Source organism: Symphalangus syndactylus, chromosome X (assembly GCF_028878055.3).
Source record: "Symphalangus syndactylus isolate Jambi chromosome X, NHGRI_mSymSyn1-v2.1_pri, whole genome shotgun sequence".
NCBI lineage: Eukaryota > Metazoa > Chordata > Mammalia > Primates > Hylobatidae > Symphalangus > Symphalangus syndactylus.
Genome location: NC_072447.2, coordinates 114,962,968 through 114,988,632, shown reverse-complemented (window position 1 = coordinate 114,988,632; position 25,665 = coordinate 114,962,968). Strand labels below are relative to the sequence as shown.

General features: G+C 41.7%; 1 protein-coding gene across 1 annotated transcript; it reads left to right on the top strand.

Moving 5' to 3' along the window:
• Nucleotides 1–25,665, top strand: CAPN6 (calpain 6). The gene is made up of 13 exons (XM_055268234.1): nt 1–106; nt 6,527–6,706; nt 16,108–16,239; nt 17,292–17,500; nt 18,305–18,497; nt 19,058–19,251; nt 19,509–19,586; nt 19,692–19,878; nt 21,714–21,836; nt 22,000–22,202; nt 22,779–22,900; nt 23,269–23,405; nt 24,013–25,665. Exons 2-13 carry the CDS (start codon nt 6,542–6,544, stop codon nt 24,193–24,195), a joined length of 1,926 nt encoding a protein of 641 aa, XP_055124209.1. The 5' UTR covers nt 1–106; nt 6,527–6,541; the 3' UTR covers nt 24,196–25,665.

Below are 25,665 nucleotides of genomic sequence, written 5' to 3'. Positions count from 1 at the left end.
CACTGACTGAACAGACTTTTAGTGGGGTTACCTGGCTAACAGCAGCAGCGGCAACGGCAGCAGCAGCAGCAGCAGCAACAGCAGCAGGGCTCCTGGGATAACTCAGGTGAGTAGAGAGGGAATTCGCAAACTTACCCTGGAGTTTTATTTCCTGGGTAACTTAGCGTCTAAGAAAGATGAAGAAACTTCAACTTTATAGTTAACCAAACTCCACAGCTATATTTTATGGCTCGTCTAGATCAAATATGTGCCCGTTAATAGCAGTTTGAGAACTTCAAAAATAATGGAATTTTTGGTTGGTTATTTTGAGGGGTGTGTGGGGTGATGATTGTGGTTGTCTGGCAATGAAACTTTTCTGGGGATATCTGGTCAGTTTTGTGTGTGTGTGCACACACGCGTGCGTGTGTATGTGCTTGCCTTCTGCTACCCAAAATACCTGGTAAGTGAGGAAAAATCGCAGGGGATGATGTTGAGGGGGAGAAGCGTGGCTCCTTTCAGGGCCTCCTTCTAGCTTCTGCTGACCCACAGCTGTGGGAAAATTATTGAGATGCGGGCAAAATGTTGGAGCCACACTGTGTGCAAAAGGCCTGTGAACTCTGGTAGGAGGGTGAGCAGGCTGTGCACTGTTGTACAGGAGGAAGTGGTGGCCAAGTCTATCTTAACTCCCTGTCTGCACAGCCAGTGGTCTTCCTGCCCCAGTGACAGGTTGATCTTGGCTATTCCATTTTCAGCCTCTGGCCTGGCTTTGTTTCCCTCTGATTCCAGCTTTGGTTTAAACTTTGATTTCAAGATGGGGCTCCATCCTCCACCCCCAGGCCAAGTACACTGTTCTAGGGTCTTCACTGGACCACTTGATCAGAGCTGGCTTTGGGTGGGGGACAGGAAAAGGGAGCGGTGCATTGTAATGGAAACAATTGGTTCTGAGGATTTGGAACTGTAAGTTTGCTGAAAAGCACATAAGAAAATTCAGCAAATTCTGCTGTCCTAACAATTACTTCTGGCTTCAGGATAAAGCATCCTGGTTTGTATTAATGGTGTATTGAAATTCAGCTAATGCCTCATTTGCTAATCTTTATTGTGAAAGTAAGAACACTTTACAGTCCGAAGTAATAAACAAAAAAATTCTTTGTGGACTGCTAATTAACTCTTTTATTCCTCTGGAAGTTTGTGTGTGTGTGTGAGCATGCTTATGTGCACGTGTGTGCCTGGGTGTGTGTGAATACTTTGTATTCAAATAGCGTTCTTTATTTGTCCTTAGACTCCCTAGCAGTCTAGGGAAAAAGTCTAAACACTTACATGGTCAGGAATAGGTTAAAAAACAGGCTTTCCATATCCTTGGGAGTTTTCAGTTCCTAAATTAAAAGCAGAAAAAGTCCCTTTGTGACCCCAAAACAGTGTTTCTTTGATAAGCCTTGATTTGAAATCATCTCACCTTCTGACAGCTTGCAATTCAGAAACAAAACTTCTAAGTGCATTCTTGTGAGAAGAGGACAATATGAATTTTTAAAAGCAATGTCTTGCTTGACATATTGTGTCTGCATGTTTGCCCTCCTCCCCACCTTACAACAAATTGTGGTTAAAAAAAAAACGTTGGGAGGTCCCAGTTTTAGTGTGGGCTCTGTCACTAACTACGTAACCCTGGGCAAGTTCCTTTACCTTACAACAAAAGAAAGAAGTTGTACTAAGTGATTTCTAAGAGTCTTTTCAACATAACATTCTATAAAATCAGAATTTAATGCTTGAAAGGCTGGAAAAGTAGACATATAGGATGGGCTTATTCGGCCAAAAGGGCAAGTCAGCCAAAAAAGGAGGGGTGAAATAGGGAGGTGTAGAGAATGGTGGAGGGGCAATTTTATATTAGTCTTTTAAATGTTGGTGCATGTCTTATTTAAAGCACATGATCAAATTTCATTAGTTTCTCCTAAAGACAGAAAGGAAATTTAACTTGTTAAAACAAGTGCTTCCTAATACTACTGCCCTGCTTTAGCCTTATCTTTAACAATAAAGAGTATGTTCACATACATAATTTCATTACATTCTCCCAATAACACTCTGAAGTAGACAGGACAGCTAACATATTCCCATTGTGCTATGGGGAAACTGAGGGACTGAGATGTTGTGTATACTAAATGGTGATATTTTGGATTTGTTTCTAGATCTTGTAACCACCTGTGTTCTTTTTATCATTTTGAATTGCTTTTTATTTTTTGACAGAGTTATTGAGCAATGGAATTAAAATTGTGTCCTCTTTTTTTTCCTTTGAATGGCTTTGAACAGACTCTTCTCTCTGGGCAGAGTAGGTACATCCTATATAAGGCAGTGGGCTGGATCAGAGGATCTCTGTGGTCCTTTTTAGACCCAGAATATCTGGTTAGAAGTTTGAGTCTGAACAGCCATACATAAGTCCTGTGGTTAAATGCGTGCCCATATATGTAAGCTATGACTCTGCCTGTGTACATAAGAAAAGCACTACTCTCTGTATACCATGTGGATGCTGAATTTGTATTACTTTTTCCTATCCAAGTCCCTTTTCTCTCACCATACCACCCCCAGGTGTGGGGATAACGGATGTGGATTGTGGGTAAAAGTGGTGCCTACTTCATGCCAGGGCAGAATTGGGTCTTCTGTATTCAATTTGTCTGTCAACTTTTATTGATTTTATCTTGATTTTTGCTCCAAGTACAGAACAGGGAGGAAACTGAGGAAAAGGAGAAACTAGGCAAGAACAATGCCTCAGCCATGCCCTCTCTCCCTCTCCCCATTAAGTTCCCTGATGTTCTCTCCCACTCACCTAAATCCAAAGCGGCTTGTGAACCACAGACAGGATGTATTTTATCAGATTTTTTTAGAGCAAAATATGCTTTTTGCTCTAAGGCTAACCCACAGATTAAGAAGCAAGAGATTTTGCTTTCACAACTTGCCTAGCTTCCTCAAGCTTTCCAGTCCAGTGAGTAGAAAAAAAATACCTCCCTCTTTAAACTGCAGCCTTGTATTCTACGTGGCAGTCTCCCTCAACTTCCCTGGCAATTATCAACTTTCTGCACTCTGGGCCCGCTCCTATCCTTTGCCTTGGCAGACACGGTTGTCCTCATATTCTTTCTCAAAGTGGTGGATCTGAATTAAAATAATATTGCCTAAGACCATTACCTCAGCGCTAAGCCCCACACTCTGCCTCACCCAACCACTCATTCCACTAGCCCTCAGGCCACAGGGTCCCTCTTCTTAAATGTCCACATTGCCTTTGTTAGCTAGAGGCTTTCCTTGGTTTATACTCAAATCCCTGGGTTTATACTCAAAGCCCTAACTTTTATCTTGTCTACCGACTTTCCTAATATGTGATCTTTAACTTAAGGGCTCTCCCTTCCCCATCGCCATCGGGTGCAATAGGACAGAAAGGAGGGAGCATTCCCTTCTCTGCACTCATCCGTTCCAACAGAGTAAGTTGTTTATGACAAACTCAACTTACAAATTTCTGGGTTTCCAAAAGTTTCCTGATGTTTAAATGATGAACCCTCCGATGTAAAGGGTTCAGATTCTCCCATGAACATCAAACCATGAAAATAAAGAACCTTTTCAATATCTACCATGGCAATAAATTCTAGGCAGAATGCCTCAAAGTTGAGTATCATATTTGCTTTGGAGGATTTCCTCATTTGAACTAAAAAATCCTTTCTCTAAGAAGGCAGTGACCAAAAGAAGCAGTGTGGTGTGATGGAAAGCTGCACACCAAATCTGGCATTGCACAGAACCTGGATTTGAGTTAACTCTGCCATTTTCTAGCTACTGCTTCTCTGAGCTGCCATTTCTGCAGATACAAAATGAAGGACACAGATAATCTCATTAAACATGACTGCTATGATGAGAACCCGAACTAAAATGTAAAATGCACATTTCAAACAAGAAATTGCCATACAAACATTAATTCTCCACATAAGACATTTATCTGTTCAACAAACATTTTCTGAACAATATCCGTGTGCCCAGCTCAATGCTAGGCAATGAGAGGGCTTCAGTGTATATTTTACATTTATGGATCACTTTCTACTTATTCAAAATTCCTTTTACACCAACCATCTCATTAGGTACACCCACGGTGTAAGAGAGGCAGGGTAGATAACCTCACTTTCCTGATGAAAAAATTGAGGCACAAAGAGAACAAGGTCACAGAGCAAATGGATTACAGTTCTGCTGCCTAGTCAGAAATGCGGGTCACTTTTTTTTTTTTTTTTTGAGATGGAGTCTCACTCTGTCGCCCAGGCTGGAGTGCAATGGCACGATCTCGGCTCACTGCAACCTCCGCATGAAGGTCACTTCTACTCTCCAAGTCCGAGAGGACTTGGGACTACAGTTGTACTGTAGTGGAAGTTCAGGCTCATAGCCTGCTCTTCTTTATTTACTGTGTGTCCCCAGAACACAGGCACACCGACCCAAAAGGTATTCCGTCAAGCTGTAATCTATCCATATGAGCTGTATATTCTGCCTCTGAAAGAGCCTACTGGGATCACATGGGCTTTAAAAATCAAACCTGATTTTCCTTTCAGTTGATGCTACTTCTGTCTGTACACAGGCCCTCTTTATAACAGGGATTCCTTTTGCAGGATCTTGCCTGCCTTGCCATTTGACCAAGCAGTAAGGAAGACCTTTGAAGGCAGAACAGGAAATACTCATTTATCCAGAATGTCCAGGGACTAGGAGGTTCTGGCAAACTAAATATTCTAATTGCCCCGGGCTATTCCACATTTACAGTCCCCAGGCTCTGGCAATTCACCAAACCTTCTAGGGAAAGCAAGAGGCACAGTAGTGTTTGTCGTAAGTTTGAGCACACAGGAAAATTGGGATCCATTTGTAACAGCCTCCAGAAAGGAGTCTGGGCAAACATTCAGGTTGGCTCTGATGCTGCATAACTAAAAATTATTACTGATACCATCCATGCTTTCAAATACAATGAAGCACATGTTAATATTTAAAACACGTGAGCAGACAAATCTGATGAAAAAAGGGACATTAGTATTTTGCAGTGCCCCCACAGCTCTCAATTTTAAAAGCAATTGCCAATAAATAAGGCTATGAAAAAAATGTGGTTATTCTCAGCTTCTTATTCCTTGGATTCAGAGAAAGGGTAAGTTTGTTGTACATACATTGCAAATAACATTGTAATAACATTGCAATAACATTGCAAACATTTAAATTAAAAATTGTTATGGTTTTCAAATGGGGAAGCTTCTTTACCAGTGAGGCATTTCAATGTGATAATGAAAGGATATAAAATGAACTAGTAGAGAGGTCTGATCAATATTTCACTTTTTATAAAATAGCGACTGCCTCGCAGATATACCACACAGATACTCCTTAAAGTGCTAATGTATTCTCCTTATTTTTTAGCAGACATTCTGAAGCTTAGTCAGGTTTTTTTGTTTCAACCCTCCTGTGATTATAGAATATAGACTTTAGTGATTTCTAAAATACATTTTGAAACAGTTGACACCATGTAAATTTCACAATCTCTTTCTTATTTACTGTTGAATGCCAGGAGAGGATCATTAAAATCATTACAAATCTTTGTGAATCAAGAAAAAGCACTGAAAACCCTATTATCACCCCAAAGCTATTGAAAATCAAATTTGCCTTTCAAATTATCTTCCTAAAAACCAGTTGTTAAGAGCACTTGGGTGTGGGGCACTCTGATAGACATTGCTTGAAGAGCCACTATATGAATTCTCTGTTTAGCCATGTAAGGTTTTTGTTTTTCCTCCTTTTTTTTTTTTTTTTTAAAGAAAAGAAAGCAAGAGTGTATTGCCATGGGATAACAATCTATAGCCCACCAAATTAGTGTAATTGAATTTCAGAGTCTGCCTTTTATCACAGGCAAAGGATTATACATTAGACTTTTAAGAAGAAAGACCATACAATCTTTCTATCTTTCCTTGTCTTTGGAGGCCATCTGCTGAGCTGTTTCTTGCAGTAGTCTTCCTGGCCAATAATAAAAAACACAAAGCTCTTTACATGACAAGACAGAAGAAATTGTGTAAAAAGACTTGCTGGAATGGAAAGAGGCTGCTTTTCCCCTCATGCACAAAGTGCGTGACTCTCCAGGGCACCAAATTATTCTGACTATAGTAAGGTGATTTTTCCCTTATCTTCAAGTTGTTCTCTGCCTTGAACTATTCCCTGCTGGTGTAAATGGAAGACTTCTCTTTAAATTATAATGAATCACATTTAACTCACAATCTTCACTTTAATTATTGATTTTTCCCCAGTAAGATTAAGGCCCATATTGCCCCATTTGACAGATAAAGAAACTGAGACCCAAAATGGTCAGGTGCCTTACCCAAGGCCCCATACTAATTAGTTGCGGAGTGTGGACACTTCTTTCTTTGAAAATGGTGACGTTTCCTTTAAAGCCAAACTAGAAGTGCCTAGCTCTGGGAAGGAGTCACTGGGATGACGGCTGTTTGTCTAATCTCAGGTAACCCTTAAAAGACCTGAGAAATTCTTCCTTCAAAGACAACAATTTTCCTCATTCTAGGCATAGTTCAACACTATGGGTCCTCCTCTGAAGCTCTTCAAAAACCAGAAATACCAGGAACTGAAGCAGGAATGCATCAAAGACAGTAGACTTTTCTGTGATCCAACATTTCTGCCTGAGAATGATTCTCTTTTCTACAACCGACTGCTTCCTGGAAAGGTGGTGTGGAAACGCCCCCAGGTAACTTTCTATTTTACATGTTCTGTCTCCTTGACCTCCTTCATCATACTTCTACTTGATCCACTGTTTCACTTACAAAGCCTACTGTGTAGACCAATTTAGAAGTTAACTTTCCTTCCTTCCTTCCTTCCTTCCTTCCTTCCTTCCTTCCTTCCTTCCTTCCTTCCTTCCTTCCTTTTTCAGCTTTATTGAAATATAATTAACAAATAAAAATTGTGTATGTTATGGTGTTCAATGTGATGTTTTGATATACGTAGACATTGTGAAATAATTACCACAATCAAGTTAATTAACGTATTCATCACCTCACATAAAGAAAACTTTACAGTGAAAGTTCCATGGATCTGTGCTCCTGGCTCTAGCTTGGAGTCCTGAATTTTAGTCAAATTTTGACAGATTTACTTAGAAAAAACAACAAAAAAATAGGGTATACCTTTTTGAGATTAGCTATTTAACCTTAAGCAAATTAATCTAAGATTCATTCAAGGTGTTCTGTGTATCAATAGTTGTTTTGTTTTTACTGGTGAGTAGTAATTTATGATATGGATATGCCAAAATTTGTTCATCTAGTCACCCACTAAAGGGCATTGGGGTTGGTTCTAGTATTTTTTATTGTTACACATAAAGATGCTATGAATATTTCTGTACAAAAAACAGAGAGATATGCCATCCTTATTTTCTTTTGGAAGTTCATTTGAGTAAATATGGTAACTCAAAAAGCAACTATGCTCTTGCCTCTTTACTGAGTTACCTGTCATAACAATTTAAATGTAATTTCAGACCAGTGAGGAGAAAAACTCCTTATACAGTGAGCATAAATGAGACAAATTTTAAAGGGAGAAGATAAATTTTTCATGGGGGCAAGAAGGCTTCTTTGCTGCTCTATGGACACTGTCACCTGTATCATCCCACAACTGGACAAGTGGGCTTCAAGTAGAATTGTAGGTCTTTCACCACCTATTAGTAGTAACTATTAATAGTTGTTGGGGTTCTCTGTGCATCATCTGTATGTTGTGTCTCTAAAGCAAGTTTCAGAACCCTTTCACTAGCCCTACATGAGCAGGAGCTCAATGTATAAAACAATAGGATGATGGAGTCTGGAGAATAAATTGCAACCTTGCTATATCTAAAGGGTATAACCGGATAGAAGGATATTGTACCCAAACTCCTTCTCAATGTATGTGATGAGGTATATAGGCCACAGCAGGATGTTGTGAAATGCAAGTTCTTGGACCTTCATAATATCCTGAAGACATTCACGTCCTATTTAATGAGGTTCCCTTCTGTGTACTATTATGGAACCATCTCAGGCATCATCTCAATGTTTGCCTTCTTCAAGTAACCCTTTTACCAACTATCACTTTTAGTTGCAATTTCCACAGCTTAAATTCCTAAATGGAGTTCTGCCAAGAGCTACTTCAGTTTATGCACGTTGCTACCATGTGGTGTCAAGATACACCGGTTACATCAAGACTTGTTTACTATGCAACTCAAAGGACATCTCTTAGTTTTTGCCTATAAAGAATGACAACCATTGAAAGTATGAGACTTGGAGAAGTTCGCTCTGTCTGAAGGAAAATTACACTCCTCCTGCCTTTCTGTGTCTGCAGTTATTGACATTCCAGCGGATCACTTAGCTGACCTGCAAGAAAAATCTAGGAAATGAGCAGAATTCACTAACCAATACTTTGGTATGCAGACAGGCTTTTTTTTTTTATTTTGCAAAAATACACTGAGAAAATAGAGATATATTGTCTGGGAGCCACTCTTATGAATGGATGGTGATAAATGAGGGGCATCCCTCTTTTCTGATGCTGGATATGAAGGAAAAGATGTCAATAGGGCAAAAGTAGCTAAAAAGAAAGCAGGAAATTAAGAGAGGTGTATTGGGTAGGTGTCTTTCTGAAATAGGACAGACTTGAACATATTTATAGGCTAAGAAGTAGATGGTAAAGAAGAAGAGGTTGAAGACACAGAATAGAAAAGGGATGATTGATAGGGGTGAGGTGGAGGAGGTGGGAGGGGATCCGGTGGGCAGCAAAATTGCAAGCCAACATGAAGCCATTCCCCAGATGTGCACCAAGCAGACAGTGTTTCCTGTACTGGCTGTCTTTAGACACATCCTTCCCCCTCTAACTTGGCTCAGTCCTTTGTCCTTTGCCTTCATCCTCCAAATTCTGTGGATTGAATCCTAGATGGATTAGCAGGAAAGGAAAAAGTCTTAACAACCATGGCATTTTGCCTCTAAGGCAAACAATACCCCTTCTAAAGTGAGAGAAAATCAGAGAGAGAGGCTGAACAGTGGGGATGGGTAGGAAAAAGAATCAACAGTCATGACATGCCTACTATGGGCCAGATACTGTGTTTGAAGATTTCTATACATTATTTTACTTCACCCTTATTTACCATGGCTTAGCAAAGTAGGCATATTAAAAGTTACTTTGATGCAATTCTGTTTTCCTAGTTTAAAAAATAGCAGTAGATACATGCCTATTATATATCTTTATATAAAAAGAAACTGTGTCTTTAAGAGAAGGTAAGTATTTGCTCAGGGTCAGACTGCTAACAAGCTAGGATTTGCATCTGCGTTTGACTGCAAAGCCTGCATAAGTTTTCACTCTATCATGCTGTCATATCAGGGAGATGGAGTTAGTTGTTTGTGTCCCCTGCTTTTACCAAAATAGGTAGCTTCCCCCCAGTCAGTTCTCACATTCCTCTTCACTGTGTTGATGCCACACTTCCATTAATTGTTCCACGCTATCCCGTTTGAGAGCATGTTGTTTGCTTAGTCTTATTAAGCCCAAAGGGAGGGTCCCTTGAGAAATATTTACTGAACACCTATTCTATGCCAGCCTTCGTGCAAGACACAGACATGGCCTGTGGTGAGGCACTCCCATTCTAGTTGGGGAGATGGATATTGTGCTATCAAATAGTTAAAAAAGAAAGGAATGTTGGATGTATGAAATGCTATTTTCAGCCATATTGACAGTAAATCATGTAGAAATTTTAAAGAAGGGGAGGTTACCATAGATTGGAATGGTTGGAGAAGGGGCCTGTTGTGGGGAGTAGGAGAAAAAAACAAGGTTCTGGACCACCATCTGAGCCTCCTCGAAAAGCTGTGGATTCCTTCCCAGCCAAAGTGGAGGCCAAGCCTGTGGTCAAGAACCACGTCAAAGTTCTCTGGCCTCCCATCAGGAAAGCTGAGAGACAGAGCTGGGCCTCTCTGAATTGGCTCAGGAAGGCCAGATGAGTCGTTGGCCTCCCCTGCCTCATTGGCAAGGTTGAGATCCTGGTTTGCAGCGAAACTTACAGACATCTTGTCCCTTGGCATGCCATGTAGCTGCACACTTAACTGCGGCTATTTTCTGAAGTCTCCAAAATGGAAGCAACACGACTAACCTGATATTTTCTGTCTTTTTCCTTTCTCGTGTTGAAGGCTTTTGCCTTCATAAGCCTCCATGCCTGCAAACACCACTGATAGTTTAACAAACTGACTCCAGTCAAGCTCCGCCCCTCGCCGCCCTGGAGCCTCCTGCCCCCCACTCCCCCCGCCCCATTCTTGGGCAGGATTGAGTTCCCCTCCTCCCACTTGCCACTTCTTTGCTGTGTTTTAAGGAGCCTCTTCAGATGACAGGAATTACGAGTGTTTTGCAATTGTTCAATGCCAGATCATCTGCCCATACCCTCCAGAGGAAAGTTCTTCTTAATTTCTCCAGCCGTCTATTGGCCTCAGCTGTTGTCCTAGCATTCTGAATACACAGGTATATTGCCTGAGACCATGTGCTCCTGGACTTTTCTATTCTCCTGGAGCTCAACATATATAGTCTTCATAAATTATAAGGTCTAACTTATACTGAGTTACAGTGTGATCATAAGACTGCCAAATTCCCACAGAAAATCTCTTCTCCAGCTCCCTCCAGCCACTCTCCCCTCCTACCCACCTCTGGCATTTTTCCTTACTGACTCATATCTACCTACAATAGTGTCTTAAAATCAGACACATCTAATCCCTGACTAAAAAGGAGTAAAGCCTCATGGGAATTTGCACTGTCAGCTGTGGAGGAAAAAACGGCACCTGCACAAGATCTGTCAGCTCTCCTGTCAAGTTTTAAGTTCAGCCTTCGCTACCATTGCCGTTGCCTAGTCTTCCCGTTGAGAATACATTCCCCTGGGGCCATTTTACTACATTGTCTGGTTGAGAGTGGGAGGGTGATGAGGCTCTGGATTAAAATTATGGTAGTAGGAATGGAAGGGAAAGGCAGATGAGGGAAGACATTAGAAGCAGAATATACAGGCTTGGGTGACAGCATATGAGGGAACCGTAAGGAAAGAAACACTTTTCTCCCTCTGCTAATAGAAATTTCCAACCACCAGCTGAATGCAACACCTCGGTATGGTAGTTTTGGCCTAGTCAGTTCAAGAATTTCCTTTTCTTCCCAGAGACTATATCACCCCATGTGAGTAGTCCTAAGTGTTTTCCACTGTTTACACAATTGAAGAGAGTTGAATAGGCCCATAGTCTTTTCTCCAACTGTCCTATTTATTCTAAATTATGCATTAACAAGCTTTAACAGCTTTATCAAAGTGCAATTTATACATTGTGAAACTCACCTGTTTTAAGTGTACAAAGCAATGATTTTTAGTAAATTTAAAGTTGTGCAAACATTACCACAACCCAGTTGTAGAAGAGCTGCGTCACTTCAATAAGATCTCTTGTGCACATTTGAAAGGAGTAATCCCTCCATCCTACCCCCACCTGTGCTGCAGCCAACCACTAGTGTACTTTTGGTTTCTATCCAGAACTGCCTATTCTGTACATTTCACTTAAAATGGAATCATAAAAGTAACTGGCTTCTTTTTCTTAGCATAATGTTCTCAAGTCATCCATGTTGTAGCATGTATCAGTTTATTCATCTTATTGTGAACAGTATTCCGTTGCATAGATATATAAATTCTTCCCAAAAAAGCAGTTCGGGATCTGTGCCTTGAGTCTCCTAGCAGAATCCTGAAGGTAAAAGTGAGAAAATGATTACATAGTGATTTGGTGGCCCAGTTTGGAAGTGGAGGTTGGGCCTAAGATCTTATTCTATTCTCCATATTGAGTTTTCCTTGGATGGGTTAGGAAGGAAGAGAATATTTTATTGATAACAAAATCTTCATGCATAATTGAAACTCCCCAGTAGGAAAAGTGTACTCCTTGAGAGGCTGGTGCAACATTGGTCCCTGAGCCTAAGTCCACCTATAAATGCTCCATCTGGGGGATGGTTCAATTTTATAAGTAAGATAACGACTACTTGGACTAGCTCAAAAAACTCTCAGTTCCTGAATAGCAGTTCTGTGCAAATTAGCCCCTGAGCCTTCTGGGACAATTTAGACCCTGGACTTATTCATAATATACCTACTGCAGGGCTGACCTCACTTGTAGGTGTCCACACCTCTACCCCCTCACTACTGCTAGATTGCACGTAGCACTTTTGAAAGCGTTTCCACTATTCTGGCTGCTGGTTTTCTGGGCAACTTTTCGTTTTACTGAGGTTCCTGTGGTTTACCCTGGACCTCCATGTTTATTATCAGTAAATTTCACCTGTGTAAAAAAAATGCTGAATTTGGATGTGGTAGGTGCAAAGGGAGTCACATAGAGTGCCTTGTGCAGGGCTACAGGACTTGTAACTGTATGCCCCCTCCCGCTCAGAGGTCTCTGGGAAAGAGGATGAAGTAAGGACAATGAGAAGTCCCTTAAGACTAAGCTAAGAGAACATGCTTCCTAGAGAAGCTGCGTTGCTTAATGGAAGGTTTTGGCTCAGAAGTGGGGTCATGTGGGGACCATTTCAGCTTTACTCTTGGTACTCAACTTCCTAGTTGTGTGTTTCTTCCTAAGAAATCATTTTGCCATGACAAACAGCCCAGTTCAAGGATCACTTCAACTGTGCCAACACAGCTGGGAGCCATTAGGGGCTCAGCATCCCTCCTTGCTCCTAAGCCACCCAAATGTTGTGAATATGTGTGCTGTGACCTCTCCTCCAACCCCATTCCTACCGCTCCAGCACGGCTCAAGCTGAAATGTCCCATCTGCACTCTGCATCTCAGCTTTGAGTTACAGAAAAATTTCTCAAGTCTTACATCCTTAACCCCAACAGGAAGATATCCGGTGTGTCCAAAATTAAGGGAGAAGTCAACAAACAGTCATTTTGTTGTTTTCAAATTTGTCACCAAATAGTCTGTTTGGCTGCTAGATTTGCATTGGCTTATTACCCTTTACCCTTTCTAAATCCTTGGCTACTTTCTAGTCTTTTAATGCCTCACTTCCTTAAAGAGGCAGAAGATAGGGCTTAATAAAGGATTTATTTCCTAGATTTCATATCACGATGCTTGCATATAGTAAGAGATTGATTCATATTTAGTGAATTTAATTGAGCAGACTAATGCCTATTAGTGATATTTATCCTGGCACCAAAAGCTAAGAGGTAAGTAAGTTTCCCAAAAGAGTGAAGAGTGTTTAGGTAGGTTTTAAGCAGAGGCATAAAACATTGGGATGAATGACTGAAAGAAAGAGGTGGTAGCATCTCTGTCCCTGAGGAGTTGCACAATATCATCCTTTATGCGGTGGCCATTGTTGAGCCTAAAGGCACAGGGATGGATGACTGAGGTCTTCAGCTTCTTTCTCTAGCCATATGTGGTTCTGAAAGATAAAAAACTTTAGGCCTGGGTCTCCCGCTGACTAGCTTAGCTAGATGATCAGCGTAGCAAGTTATTGCCCCTCTGAGCTTGCTTCCTCATGTGAAAAATAAGCTTTACTAGATAGTCTCCAAAATTCATTCCAGTTTTGACATTCTATGACTGTTAACTTGTCATGTTTTAAATCTATTGTTAAATAGCTGTCACGTATGAAGAGGGGTAAAGTATAACTGGAGAATGGGCCAGTTTATAAGAGGAAATGGAACATTGTGGGGGGGGTCCCAAATTTACATTCTCTCATGAATTTGACAGCTTTTAATATATATTATATGTACATACATGTATATAGATAGACACACACATATAATATATAATAATCATATCCATCTTGGGTCTACAAGAGAATAATTACCCCATTCCTCAATTTGAATTCTGTTTATATGTCTTTTTGCTCACTTATGTGACCCTTTATGTCTTCAATAGAAGTTGACATGCCAAAAGTGTTGGCTAAGCCTAGATACCTACTGTGAAATGAAAATTTTATGGAAATTCAAGACACCATAATGTATCTCCAACCACTAATAACTGTACATAAAACTAGCAAATAATTTGCCTTACTAATCTAAAAGCACAATTTTTCATATATCAGTGTTCACTTTATTGTTTTTCCATGTTAGGAAACTATGATATGTATTATCTAGGTCAAAGAAATTATTATTATTTTTTTTTGGAACAAAGTTTCTCTCTTGTTGCCCAGGCTGGAGTGCAATGGTGCGATCTCGGCTCTCTGCAACCTCTGCCTCCTGGGTCCAAGCAATTCTCCTGCCTCAACCTCCTGAGTAGCTGGGATTATAGGCGCCCGCCACTGCGCCTGGCTAATTTTTGTATATTTAGAAGAGATGGGGTTTCACCATGTTGACCAGGCTGGTCTTGAACTTCTGACCTTAGGTGATCCACCGGCCTCGGCCTCCCAAAGTGCTGGGATTACAGGCGAGAGCCACCACGCCTGGCCAGAAATTATTTTATACTTTGACATCTTGCTCCAAATAAAATGAAAACACCTGACCTGGGGAGGAAAAACTGTGCTTAGTTTCATTTTAGAAAAGGCAAAAAACAATGAGAAGTAAAAGAACACCAGGGTTTGACTCACCCAACATACCTGCTCTATGTTCAACAAGTGAAAACAAAGGCAGTTTGCAGCCCATAAAAAATATTTTTTAAGATAGAAAATTCTCCTAAAACAAAAAGTAGTTGTGAATTACCAGGCATGCATCTAAAAAAAAGACCTGAGAATCCAAAGCTGACAACCTATCTAGCCATCTCCTTTTGGCAGAGGGATGCCCAATTAATCTCCAGCTTGGACTTGTCTTTGCCCAGAATGCCTGCCTATTTCTTTCCAGAGTTCTTTTGGCTTTTAAAGAATATATGGAATGTTTCGTTCTGTAGACCAGACCCTTCATCAAGGAGAATTATGGCCATTAAAAAAAGAGGTTTGAGGACCAGAAAAATATAGCTGTCTCTAATACTTTTTAAAAGGATATATGTCTAGATTTCATTTGAGACAAGGATTTATTTCTGCCGCGTAAGCAGAATGTCAAGGTACCAGCCAATGGCCTCCTCGTGAAGCTTTCTCCATCTAGTCAAGAATGCACTGGTATTTCCTGCCTTTGAACTCTGCAAATGCTGATACTCTGAGTCACCCAATTATGTCTTCAACTATGTAGTGTCATGTATGCCGCAATGCCTTTGCCCATGCCTTTCTCTCTACCTGTTATGCCACCGTACCCCTCTCTTGTCCAACTGCCTAATTCTAGTCAACTCTAGTGTTAACAACACTGTGAATCCTATTCTGACTATGATCAGGAGAATTATGGGGATTCTTCCTTTAGACATGAATTATGCTTTGAAAATGACCCTACTGTGCCCTATCACTTTGTGTTATAATTGTATTATTTAGGTGTCATTTTCCTACTCCCAGTGGGAAAGGCACAGTTAATATGTTGGGGGGAAGATACACACATACATTCCAAACAAATACTGCCCCCACTCTGCCCAGATCCCCTCAGGACCTTCACTGGGAAGAGTGTCGGTTGAAGTGTTCCTGTGAGTGGTTTATTACCACTTGCTATTAATGCTGCTGTCATCTATATTCATCCACAAATGTAGAAAAATCTGATTGCTATGGAGACCACTGTTGCTTTTGCTTTATGTTAGAAAAGGGCTTCCTATAAGGTCTCCTAACTGATTTTCCTAGAGAAGGAGATGAATTAATGTTAACTTTCATTAGACCTTGTCTCTTTAATACAACCTCCCTTCCAAGCACAGGTGCTTCAGAAAATCTCATCCTGACAAAATAGGATCAGAATGTAATGTACTAATTCCTAGTTATTATTTTTTTTGGAAAGTTCACTGCTGTAGTGAAAAGTTTCCCGAACCCCAGTGATAGCTATGTCTAAGAGCCCTCACCACCGCATGGCACCCAATCTCATCACACCCTCTCCTTTCGTTTCTCCTGCCACTTCCAAACATGGGGCTAGATGATCAACTGTTTTTTGGTTTTTCTTATAATCCCCTCAGCCTTCCCTTCATCCCATCTATGGAAATACTACTTATTTTTCAACCCTAACCTTATCTCCTCTATGAAGGCTGTCCTGCCTAGTTCAACTCACAGTGACTCTTGGGAAACTCTTCCCAGACTCTCATATAACCAATTATTGTATTCATAGGACATCTGTGATGACCCCCATCTGATTGTGGGCAACATTAGCAACCACCAGCTGACCCAAGGGAGACTGGGGCACAAGCCAATGGTTTCTGCATTTTCCTGTTTGGCTGTTCAGGAGTCTCATTGGACAAAGGTATTATCCCTCCTGTGGGACCTCATTCAGTTTCCACTTTCTTGTCTTCTTTAATAACTTTAGGAAAAAATCAACTCATAACTTTCTTAGGTTTTTGTATTTCTTGAAAGCAGAGATATTAACTAGGCGACTTCCTTCCATTTCATTATAAGAAGTTTTGCAAACACAGAAAAGTTGAAATAATTTTATAGTGAACACTCATGTACCCACCTAGATTCTACCATTAACATTTTACTCTACTTGCTTTGTCGTATATGCTCACTGATTTTTGGTTATCATTTGCCGTGCATTGACTCAGTATCTCTGCATATTATGTTAACTGTACCCACTGGGGTATAAAGTCAGTAGAAGCCAGGAAGTCACTAATACATATTAATAACAGAAAAGGTGAGAAATACAGAAGTAGGACTTGAAAAGATTCTAATAAATTATTAATAGTACAAAAATTCCTTTAACATTCAGGTAGAGGCCAAGGCAAGGAAGTGTTAACTTGACTTGAGACAAAGTTAAAACATTTTCCTCAAAAAATAATTTTAGAATATTAATGTGTAGCTGTTACACAAAAAAAATTCCTAAACATGATTTTATTCAAAATGCAAAGGAAATCCATATTTAATATAATTGATATAAAATCTCTAGAATGGATATTTAAAAAACAAACTACAATGGGCCTTGATTTTGATTGGTTTTGCTCTTTAGAATGCCTTGCATTTTAAACATGCAATCGTGAATATGTTTATATAGTCCACTTCTCAACATCCAGTTTATAGATTATTTGTGGAAAGCATTTAACCACTAACTGGTTGCCCCAGCCACACTGTGTACTCCTGTGTGCATTTAGACAGGCATGGTGATATCCTCAGCAAAACTGAACTGAGGAAGCAGAAGTTGTGGGCAAAATGCCATATCTAGGAATTTCCAATCCAGACTCAAACCAGGTGTATGTGGCATGCTTCCTGTTGCCCTGTGGATTTGCCAGGAATAAATTATAATCTCAGTTTCTGGATGTGGTCTGGTGTATAACACTTGATTAAATGTTCTTGCGTTTCTAGATAATTCCCAACCATAAGGAACAGGAATGGGACCCTCAAAAAACAGATAAATATGCTGGGATATTTCGCTTTCGTTTCTGGCATTTTGGAGAATGGACTGAAGTGGTGATTGATGACTTGTTGCCCACCATCAACGGAGATCTAGTCTTCTCTTTCTCCACCTCCATGAATGAGTTTTGGAATGCTCTGCTGGAAAAAGCTTATGCAAAGTAAGGAGGGGATTGACTAGTCTGCTCTCAGGGTACGTGAGGAAAGGAAAGCCGCATTTGTCTTTGGGAGCTCATTCTCTCCCAGCCCAACCCTGGAGTTTAAGTTGGGTAAGATGTCAGTCAGAACCAAGGCATTGCTTTGCACTTGGGCCTGGCTCTCAGAAATCTTAGATGAGAGAGAAATCAGAGGTTCTTGTTTCCATTTAAACTCTTACCTGCTCCCAGGTACCCTTTCCTCCTGCTATCTGTAGATCACATGGCATTATCACTTCATTTTTTCTTTTTTTTTGAGACGGAGTCTCGCTCTGTCGCCCAGGCTGGAGTGCAGTGGCGCAATCTCAGCTCACTGCAAGCTCCGTCTCCCGGGTTCACGCCATTCTACTGCCTCAGCCTCTCCGAGTAGCTGGGACTACAGGCGCCCGCCACCGCGCCCGGCTAATTTTTTGTATTTTTTTTAGTAGAGACGGGGTTTCACCGTGGTCTCGATCTCCTGACCTCGTGATCCACCCGCCTCGGCCTCCCAAAGTGCTGGGATTACAGGCGTGAGCCACCGCACCCGGTACACTTCATTTTTTCTTTATCTCATATCTCCCCATAGAAAGAAGTTTCTGCATAGACTGTCCTTGATCAACATAGCCTAAGCCTAGAAATTTCTGAATATAATTTCAAAACATCTCTGATTTCATACCTAGAGAAAAGCCATCTGGTAAAGTCTAGGAAGGGGATGTTCTGATTCTTTAGATTATAATGTTCTTGACCTGGAAAAACAATTTTACAAAGATAACCTTGCATACTTGCCCTCAGGCTGCTAGGCTGTTATGAGGCCCTGGATGGTTTGACCATCACTGATATTATTGTGGACTTCACGGGCACATTGGCTGAAACTGTTGACATGCAGAAAGGAAGATACACTGAGCTTGTTGAGGAGAAGTACAAGCTATTCGGAGAACTGTACAAAACATTTACCAAAGGTGGTCTGATCTGCTGTTCCATTGAGGTTTGTACTCATGAAAAACAACCACTGTATACTCGTTCCTGGCAGAAGAGACTACAAAATTTAGTAGGGAAATTCGCCCTTAACCTGAAGACCCATGAAAAACTATTAATGGGACTTAGAAAGCTAAAATACACATTTTGTCCTGGTGTGGAAGCTGAGGTGCTTTAGTTTTTTATCCTTTTGTACCAGTCATTCCACATGGAACCAATGCAGCATCCAGGCTGGTGTCAGTAGCCTCTGCTAAATTATTCCTCTTGTCTCTGCTTCTACGTCTTGAGGTTATGGCTGCTTGCTCAATAAATGAATCTGCCCCATCAAATTTTATGGCAGTTCATATTAATGTACTACAGTGGATAGTTTGAATCTGACTTGAGTTGTTATATTACATTCTTTATTTATTTTCCTCTACTGCTTTTGTTTCAAGTTGGGTGTCAGGATGAAATTTCCATCTGTGTGAGAACTAGCTTCAGTCCTACTGCGTTAAGCCAATTAATGAAGAAGAGGAGTCAGGATTGGGTCTCCCAATTCCTGTGCCTTTATATATCTTTCTTTGCTCTCAGTCTCCCAATCAGGAGGAGCAAGAAGTTGAAACTGATTGGGGTCTGCTGAAGGGCCATACCTACACCATGACTGATATTCGCAAAATTCGTCTTGGAGAGAGACTTGTGGAAGTCTTCAGTGCTGAGAAGCTGTATATGGTTCGCCTGAGAAACCCCTTGGGAAGACAGGAATGGAGTGGCCCCTGGAGTGAAATGTGAGTTGCATTCCACTTTCACAGCTACATCTCCAAAGCCCTGTAGTTCTCCCAGACCCATCCCTCCAGACTGCTAGTGTGCTCTCAATGCTCAGTGACATCTGTGCGCTCTTGTCAGGCACAGGGTCTGTGACCCAGCCGCAGGTGAAATAAAGCAGGACTGATTCTCATGCATTCTGTTTCTCTGGCATCCTGCTTACTAAAAGAAGTCAATGGCAAACATAATGGTTTATCTTTTTTTTTCTATTTGCTTTCAGTTCTGAAGAGTGGCAGCAACTGACTGCAGCAGATCGCAAGAACCTGGGGCTTGTTATGTCTGATGATGGAGAGTTTTGGTGAGGAGGGGTTTCTGCACTAAGGGAATTGGGACTTCTACATGGAACTACAGTGTTAAGTATTAAATACCATCTTTATTTTTTTCCTGTGCTCCTTCCATTCAGGATGAGCTTGGAGGACTTTTGCCGCAACTTTCACAAACTGAATGTCTGCCGCAATGTGAACAACCCTATTTTTGGCCGAAAGGAGCTGGAATCGGTGTTGGGATGCTGGACTGTGGATGATGATCCCCTGATGAACCGCTCAGGAGGCTGCTACAACAACCGTGATACCTTCCTGCAGAATCCCCAGGTTTGAGTCAATTACTTTATTTGCCTCAAAGTTATCCAGTCAATAGGAACTCAGATCTTGCTTTGGTCATCTCTGGAGTATTTCTTTAGCATCAAGTCTTCCATTTGCAGCTATTGTGTAATATTCATCGACCAGGATCCCTAGGGATTGTCTCAGGTGCTTGTAAAACACAGCAGACTATGTCTTTTTGCAGAGACAGTCTTTGGCAGCAGTATCAAATCTGAATCACCTCCTCTGGCTGCCTCTCTTCTGGCCATATTGTCTGGTATGGCTCTTTGACAGTCCCTGCTTCCTTGTGATGGTCCCACATCGGAGAGAGAAGATCTGCTTTGAGATGCTCTCTCAATTCTTCCTCATTTCTCTTTACTGCGAAGCTGTTCTCTGGGGTGCACATTTACTATATTCTTCCTCTTTCTAATGCAGATGACTCTTTTGAACCCCATTATTATGCCTCCATTTTATCATCTAGATCCAGGTCATTTTTCCCAGGATTTGAATCATTGCCCTCTCAACGACTCCATCCCATCCATCTCCCATTACAGTGCTATTCCAGGTGACATAGCAGGGTCAAGTCCAGGCACACCCAAGAGTAAAAAATCCTAACATCTAAAGGCTGAATCTATAATAACCTGGATAGTTTCATCTCAAAATGTGCTGATGAGCTAACTCACAGAAAACAAGAATTCTGACTATATTGCTGCCTCACTGCCCATGGGTGTGTCTTTTCTTTCCATGCATCTCATTGGTCAGGCATTTAGGAGAATATCGAGACTAGTGGGCTGATTCACCTAACTCATACTGCTCTTCCACCCTTCCCATCTTAATTGTTCCTAAAGAAATCTCCTATCTCCCCCCAGCACACACCACCTCACCCCCATTTACAACTCTGGAAATGTTTCAAGTATTAGGCACATATACTAAGCTGGGAAAATGGCTTCACTCTCTATGTATATACAGGATTGAACTTAGGGGCCTTAGTTCTGAATCTGTTTTTAATTCCTCCCACCCTCCCTCCCTTCTTTCCTTCCTTCCTTCCTTCCTTCCTTCCTTCCTTCCTTCCTTCCTTCCTTCCTTCTTTCCTTCATTTTAGAGATGGGGGTCTCACTTTGTTGCCCAAGCTGGAGTGCAGTGGCATGATCACAGTTCACTGCACCCTTGAATTCCTGGGCTCAAGGGATCCTTCTGCCTTAGCCTCCTGAGTAGCTGTTTTATGTTTCCTTCTAAAGGGAGAGAGGAATGGAGACAGAGACAGAGAGAAAAATCTGATGCCTTTTAGTTTTATCTCCTAATAGCACCGTGATTCCCCAGATGATGTTTGGAAAGTCTCTGACACAGGCTTGTAGCTTCCTTAAAGTGGCAGTAGCAAAACATCAATTCTCCAAGGAGCCTTTCCACAAGCCATATGTCTGGCTGGCAATAGGAGGCTAGCCCAGGGTGATGCTGTAGTGTCAGGTTGAGTCAAATAAAAACCTTTCTGTCTTTATGGATTCCAAACTTTTTCTATATATGGCATTTAAATACAAAGGGATAATAATAACAATAATAATATTAATAATACAATAATTTACCAAGAACTTATTAGAACAAAGCATATCCTCTTTGGCATCAAAGGCTAAGAACAAAGTTGTCCCTCAACACATGCTGAATGACATAGAAAGAAGCAAGTGTTAATGATCTACACTTAGCAAGTCAGTGAATTATCCAAGACCTTGTTGTCTGATAAATATCAAAGCCCAGAAAATAACTCAAGGCTCTGCTTCCCAATGACAAGCTTTCTTCCCTGAAATTTAAGCTGGAAATGCTAACTCACCTCTTTGATGGCCTCTTTCCCTTAGTACATCTTCACTGTGCCTGAGGATGGGCACAAGGTCATTATGTCACTGCAGCAGAAGGACCTGCGCACTTACCGCCGAATGGGAAGACCTGACAATTACATCATTGGCTTTGAGCTCTTCAAGGTGAAAATGGGCATTTGGGGCAGAGGGAATGAAGGCAAACAGAGTAAAAATTAGGATGATTTAAGGGTAGGGGAAGAATGAAAGGCCTAGGGAGAAAGAAGACGGAGGATACAAAAACCATGATTTGAGTGGAATTGAATATTTTACCCTATTTCATTTCCAGGTGGAGATGAACCGCAAATTCCGCCTCCACCACCTCTACATCCAGGAGCGTGCTGGGACTTCCACCTATATTGACACCCGCACAGTGTTTCTGAGCAAGTACCTGAAGAAGGGCAACTATGTGCTTGTCCCAACCATGTTCCAGCATGGTCGCACCAGCGAGTTTCTCCTGAGAATCTTCTCTGAAGTGCCTGTCCAGCTCAGGTTCAGTTTCCTTCACAAGCCCTCAAACCCCTGTTCTTTGCTTTACTTCCAATCCTAAACCCCTTCACCCGTCTTCCCTCTTCAGACATTCCATGGGACAACTTGTTTAAATCAGACTTGATTCACTGAAATCATGGTGGTAAAAATATTTCTCAAAGGGGGGTTGGGGGAAATTCCCCAGTGAAGGTCTGAACTTCAGAGCTCTGAGCTACCCTTAAAGAGGAACAGGCCTATAGTCTAAGTTCTTCCACATCAACTTTGTCTTCTGTTTTCTGGCTGATGGCCTCTTTTCTTAAGCAGCTGGCACTCCTCCCTGCTCTTCTATTATGTTCTGAGTGCTGGATCACCAAAGCCACCTTTTTGTCCCAGCTCTGCCTACTTTGATCTTTATCTCCTGGCCCTTAAAGAAAGGAGAAAGGAAAGCATGCTCAAAATATATATAAGCCATATCTGAGGAGGAATGGGCTAAGTCACACAATGTCTCATGCTTTTCAGCAATGATGTCTGCTTTGGCGGGCTTATTTCATCAAATGATATTTATCATATGATGACAATATTTTATTTTTGATGTTCTAGGGAACTGACTCTGGACATGCCCAAAATGTCCTGCTGGAACCTGGCTCGTGGCTACCCGAAAGTAGTTACTCAGATCACTGTTCACAGTGCTGAGGACCTGGAGAAGAAGTATGCCAATGAAAGTAAGAATGGCAGGAACGTCTGGGAAAGCAAAATTCAGTTGCATTTATAGCACATAAGTTAGAAAACATGATCACAAATGATTTTCTCCAGCGATATTTTCAGTCTAGAGAAGTTGGGAATGGATGGCAACCACGGCAGAGGGTGGGATGTCAACTTCAGGCAAGGCCTACATTAGATTCATTTTCATATTCCTATATAAAATATGGAAAAGGAAAGGGAAGTGGGAATAAAAGTGTTGAATCTCAGTCATTCCGGTGCTCGAGTGCTATGCCGAAAGTCCCAGAATTGGCTTAGCGAGATACCTTCTTGTCTATCTAGAAAAGGAACTTTAATTGCTGTGTTAAAAACATATGTCACTTTGTTCCAGCTGTAAACCCATATTTGGTCATCAAATGTGGAAAGGAGGAAGTCCGTTCTCCTATCCAGAAGAATACAGTTCATGCCATTTTTGACACCCAGGCCATTTTCTACAGAAGGACCACTGACATTCCTATTATAGTACAGGTAAGAGTGTGTACAGGGGTCGCCAGAAAGACTCATGCTCTGTGCCAGATACTAGATGATCCCAAGTACCTTATATATGTTTAGGATGCAGAGCAAGAATTATCATATTTTTTGGTTTGTTTTATACTCAAAAACTCTTCTCATCAAGCATGGACACTGACTTCCTGATTACCATCCATCCTAAATCTCCTCTCTTCCATTTATTTAATTGTGGGCAAAAGCCCACTGCTCACCAGTACACATGTTAACACACGTATCATAAAATCCCATGGAGGAAAGCATATGCCAGTTCAGAGGACCCTCACATGGCTAGGTCAGGATGAATCACTGCAGTTTGGCAGTTTTTCTGACTTAATACGCCTGACCAGCAGCCTTTAGGTAACCATCCCACAGGTCAAGAACAACGCAGAGATTCTGTTTTCTGGCTTTTCATCTATATTCTTTGAGGTATCCTCCCCTCAACTGATGGGCTATCAGGAAAGGACAGAATAGTCTCTTGGTTTTAAAAAAAATCTTTTGAAGCTCAGCATTAGATCTGGATGTCACTGGGCAAAGGCTAATCTCACTGAGGGCTGCTCATCTTCACTCCCTTTGTTTGTCTTTCCAGGTCTGGAACAGCCGAAAATTCTGTGATCAGTTCTTGGGGCAGGTTACTCTGGATGCTGACCCCAGTGACTGCCGTGATCTGAAGTCTCTGTACCTGCGTAAGAAGGGTGGTCCAACTGCCAAAGTCAAGCAAGGCCACATCAGTTTCAAGGTTATTTCCAGCGATGATCTCACTGAGCTCTAAATCTCCAATCCCAGATAATCCTGACAAAGCTTGCCACCCTTTTATTTTCCGTCAGGTGCCAGGTCTTAGTTAAGATTCACAATCTTTAGAAAGAACGAGATTCACAATAATTAACTCTTCCTCTCTTCTGATAAATTCCCCATGCCTCCCAATTCAAGTAGCATCAGTAGCTACATAACCTATATACCTCCAGCAGCTGGACATGGGGAGGCGACAGTCCTATCTAGACATCATACACATTTGCCAAGAAAGGATCTCTGGGGCTTCCGGGGGTGAGATTCAAGCAGGACAATAACAAGAGGCTGGACACCCTACAGATGTCTTTGATGTTTTCAGTTGTTCGATATATCTCCCCTGTAGGGCATGTTGAGGAAGGAGGAGGGCTGATCAAGGCCAAGCTGGTCTAGCCTGACATCCTAGCTCCTGACTGAACACTATAGACTTCCCAGCAGCATTTCACCCAGCAGCCAGAGCCGGCTTTAAGTCCCCAACCCTTACAGCCACCACTGCCACCACCATCAACCACGACCACCACCACCACTCACCACCATCACCACCTCCGGAAAGTGTAGTCCTGCCCTAACCCAAGTCACCCCCCACAGTAAATTGTACCTTCATGTTGAGAAAGCTTCCTAGGTGCTTAATCAAGAGCTGGAGTTCAATGAGTCCTAGACAGTGAGAAGGGCCTGAGCTTCAGCTCAATGGAAGCCTGCTGTGTGCCACAAGACGGAAAAGTGGAAGAAGCTGCAGTGGGAGACAAAGCCTCGGTCCCCCACCCATCCACACACACCTACACTCACACACGCGCACATGGGCGCGCACAAACTACCATTCAGGCAGTCAGTGGGCAAGAGGAAAGATAAGTAAGTACCACACACACCTAAAAGATGAGAGAATTCATCCAGACATATTACAGCCAGTTTGGGGCCCCTGACTGCAATGTGAAACCTCTCACTGCTGCTAGGTTTACAAACAAGCCCATTGTCCTGTGCCTTCTAATATCATTTGTACTGAAGACCCCATCTGGGGACTTGAGACTTTGGTCCCAGCCCAGACTCCTCAGACTTTTCTCTCAGTTGGGATGCTTCACTCGCTGGGGGTGTTTGTTTGCCCTCTCATTTTTCAGTACTTCTACAGAATTTTCTCTAGAGTCAGTCATTATGAAATGTTCTTCCCTCCATCTTAATCTATCAACTTTCTGCCCCTCCTTCAAGGCCCAGTATAAATGCCACCTCCTCCATGAAGCCTTCCCTAATTCCACCCCAAACCCCCACCTTCAACAATATTTCAACGCTTCTGCAATGATGAAAAAGAAACATAGTTGTAGTACTTAGCCTAGTCCAGCAAGCATTCATTTTTAGCTCGCTCATTTTTTTACCATGTTTTCCAGTCTGTTTAACTTCTGCAGTGCCTTCACTACACTGCCTTACATAAACCAAATCACAATAAAGTTCATATTCAATACATTGA

What these genes read in the sequence shown, in the direction of transcription:
- CAPN6 (XM_055268234.1), top strand. Translation starts at nt 6,542, where the DNA reads ATGGGTCCTCCTCTGAAGCTCTTCAAAAACCAGAAATACCAGGAACTG. An exon ending in TCTGATGATGGAGAGTTTTG is followed by an intron (nt 19,587 to 19,691) that starts GTGAGGAGGGGT and finishes CCTTCCATTCAG; the next exon opens with GATGAGCTTGGAGGACTTTT. An exon ending in GAAGAAGTATGCCAATGAAA is followed by an intron (nt 22,901 to 23,268) that starts GTAAGAATGGCA and finishes ACTTTGTTCCAG; the next exon opens with CTGTAAACCCATATTTGGTC.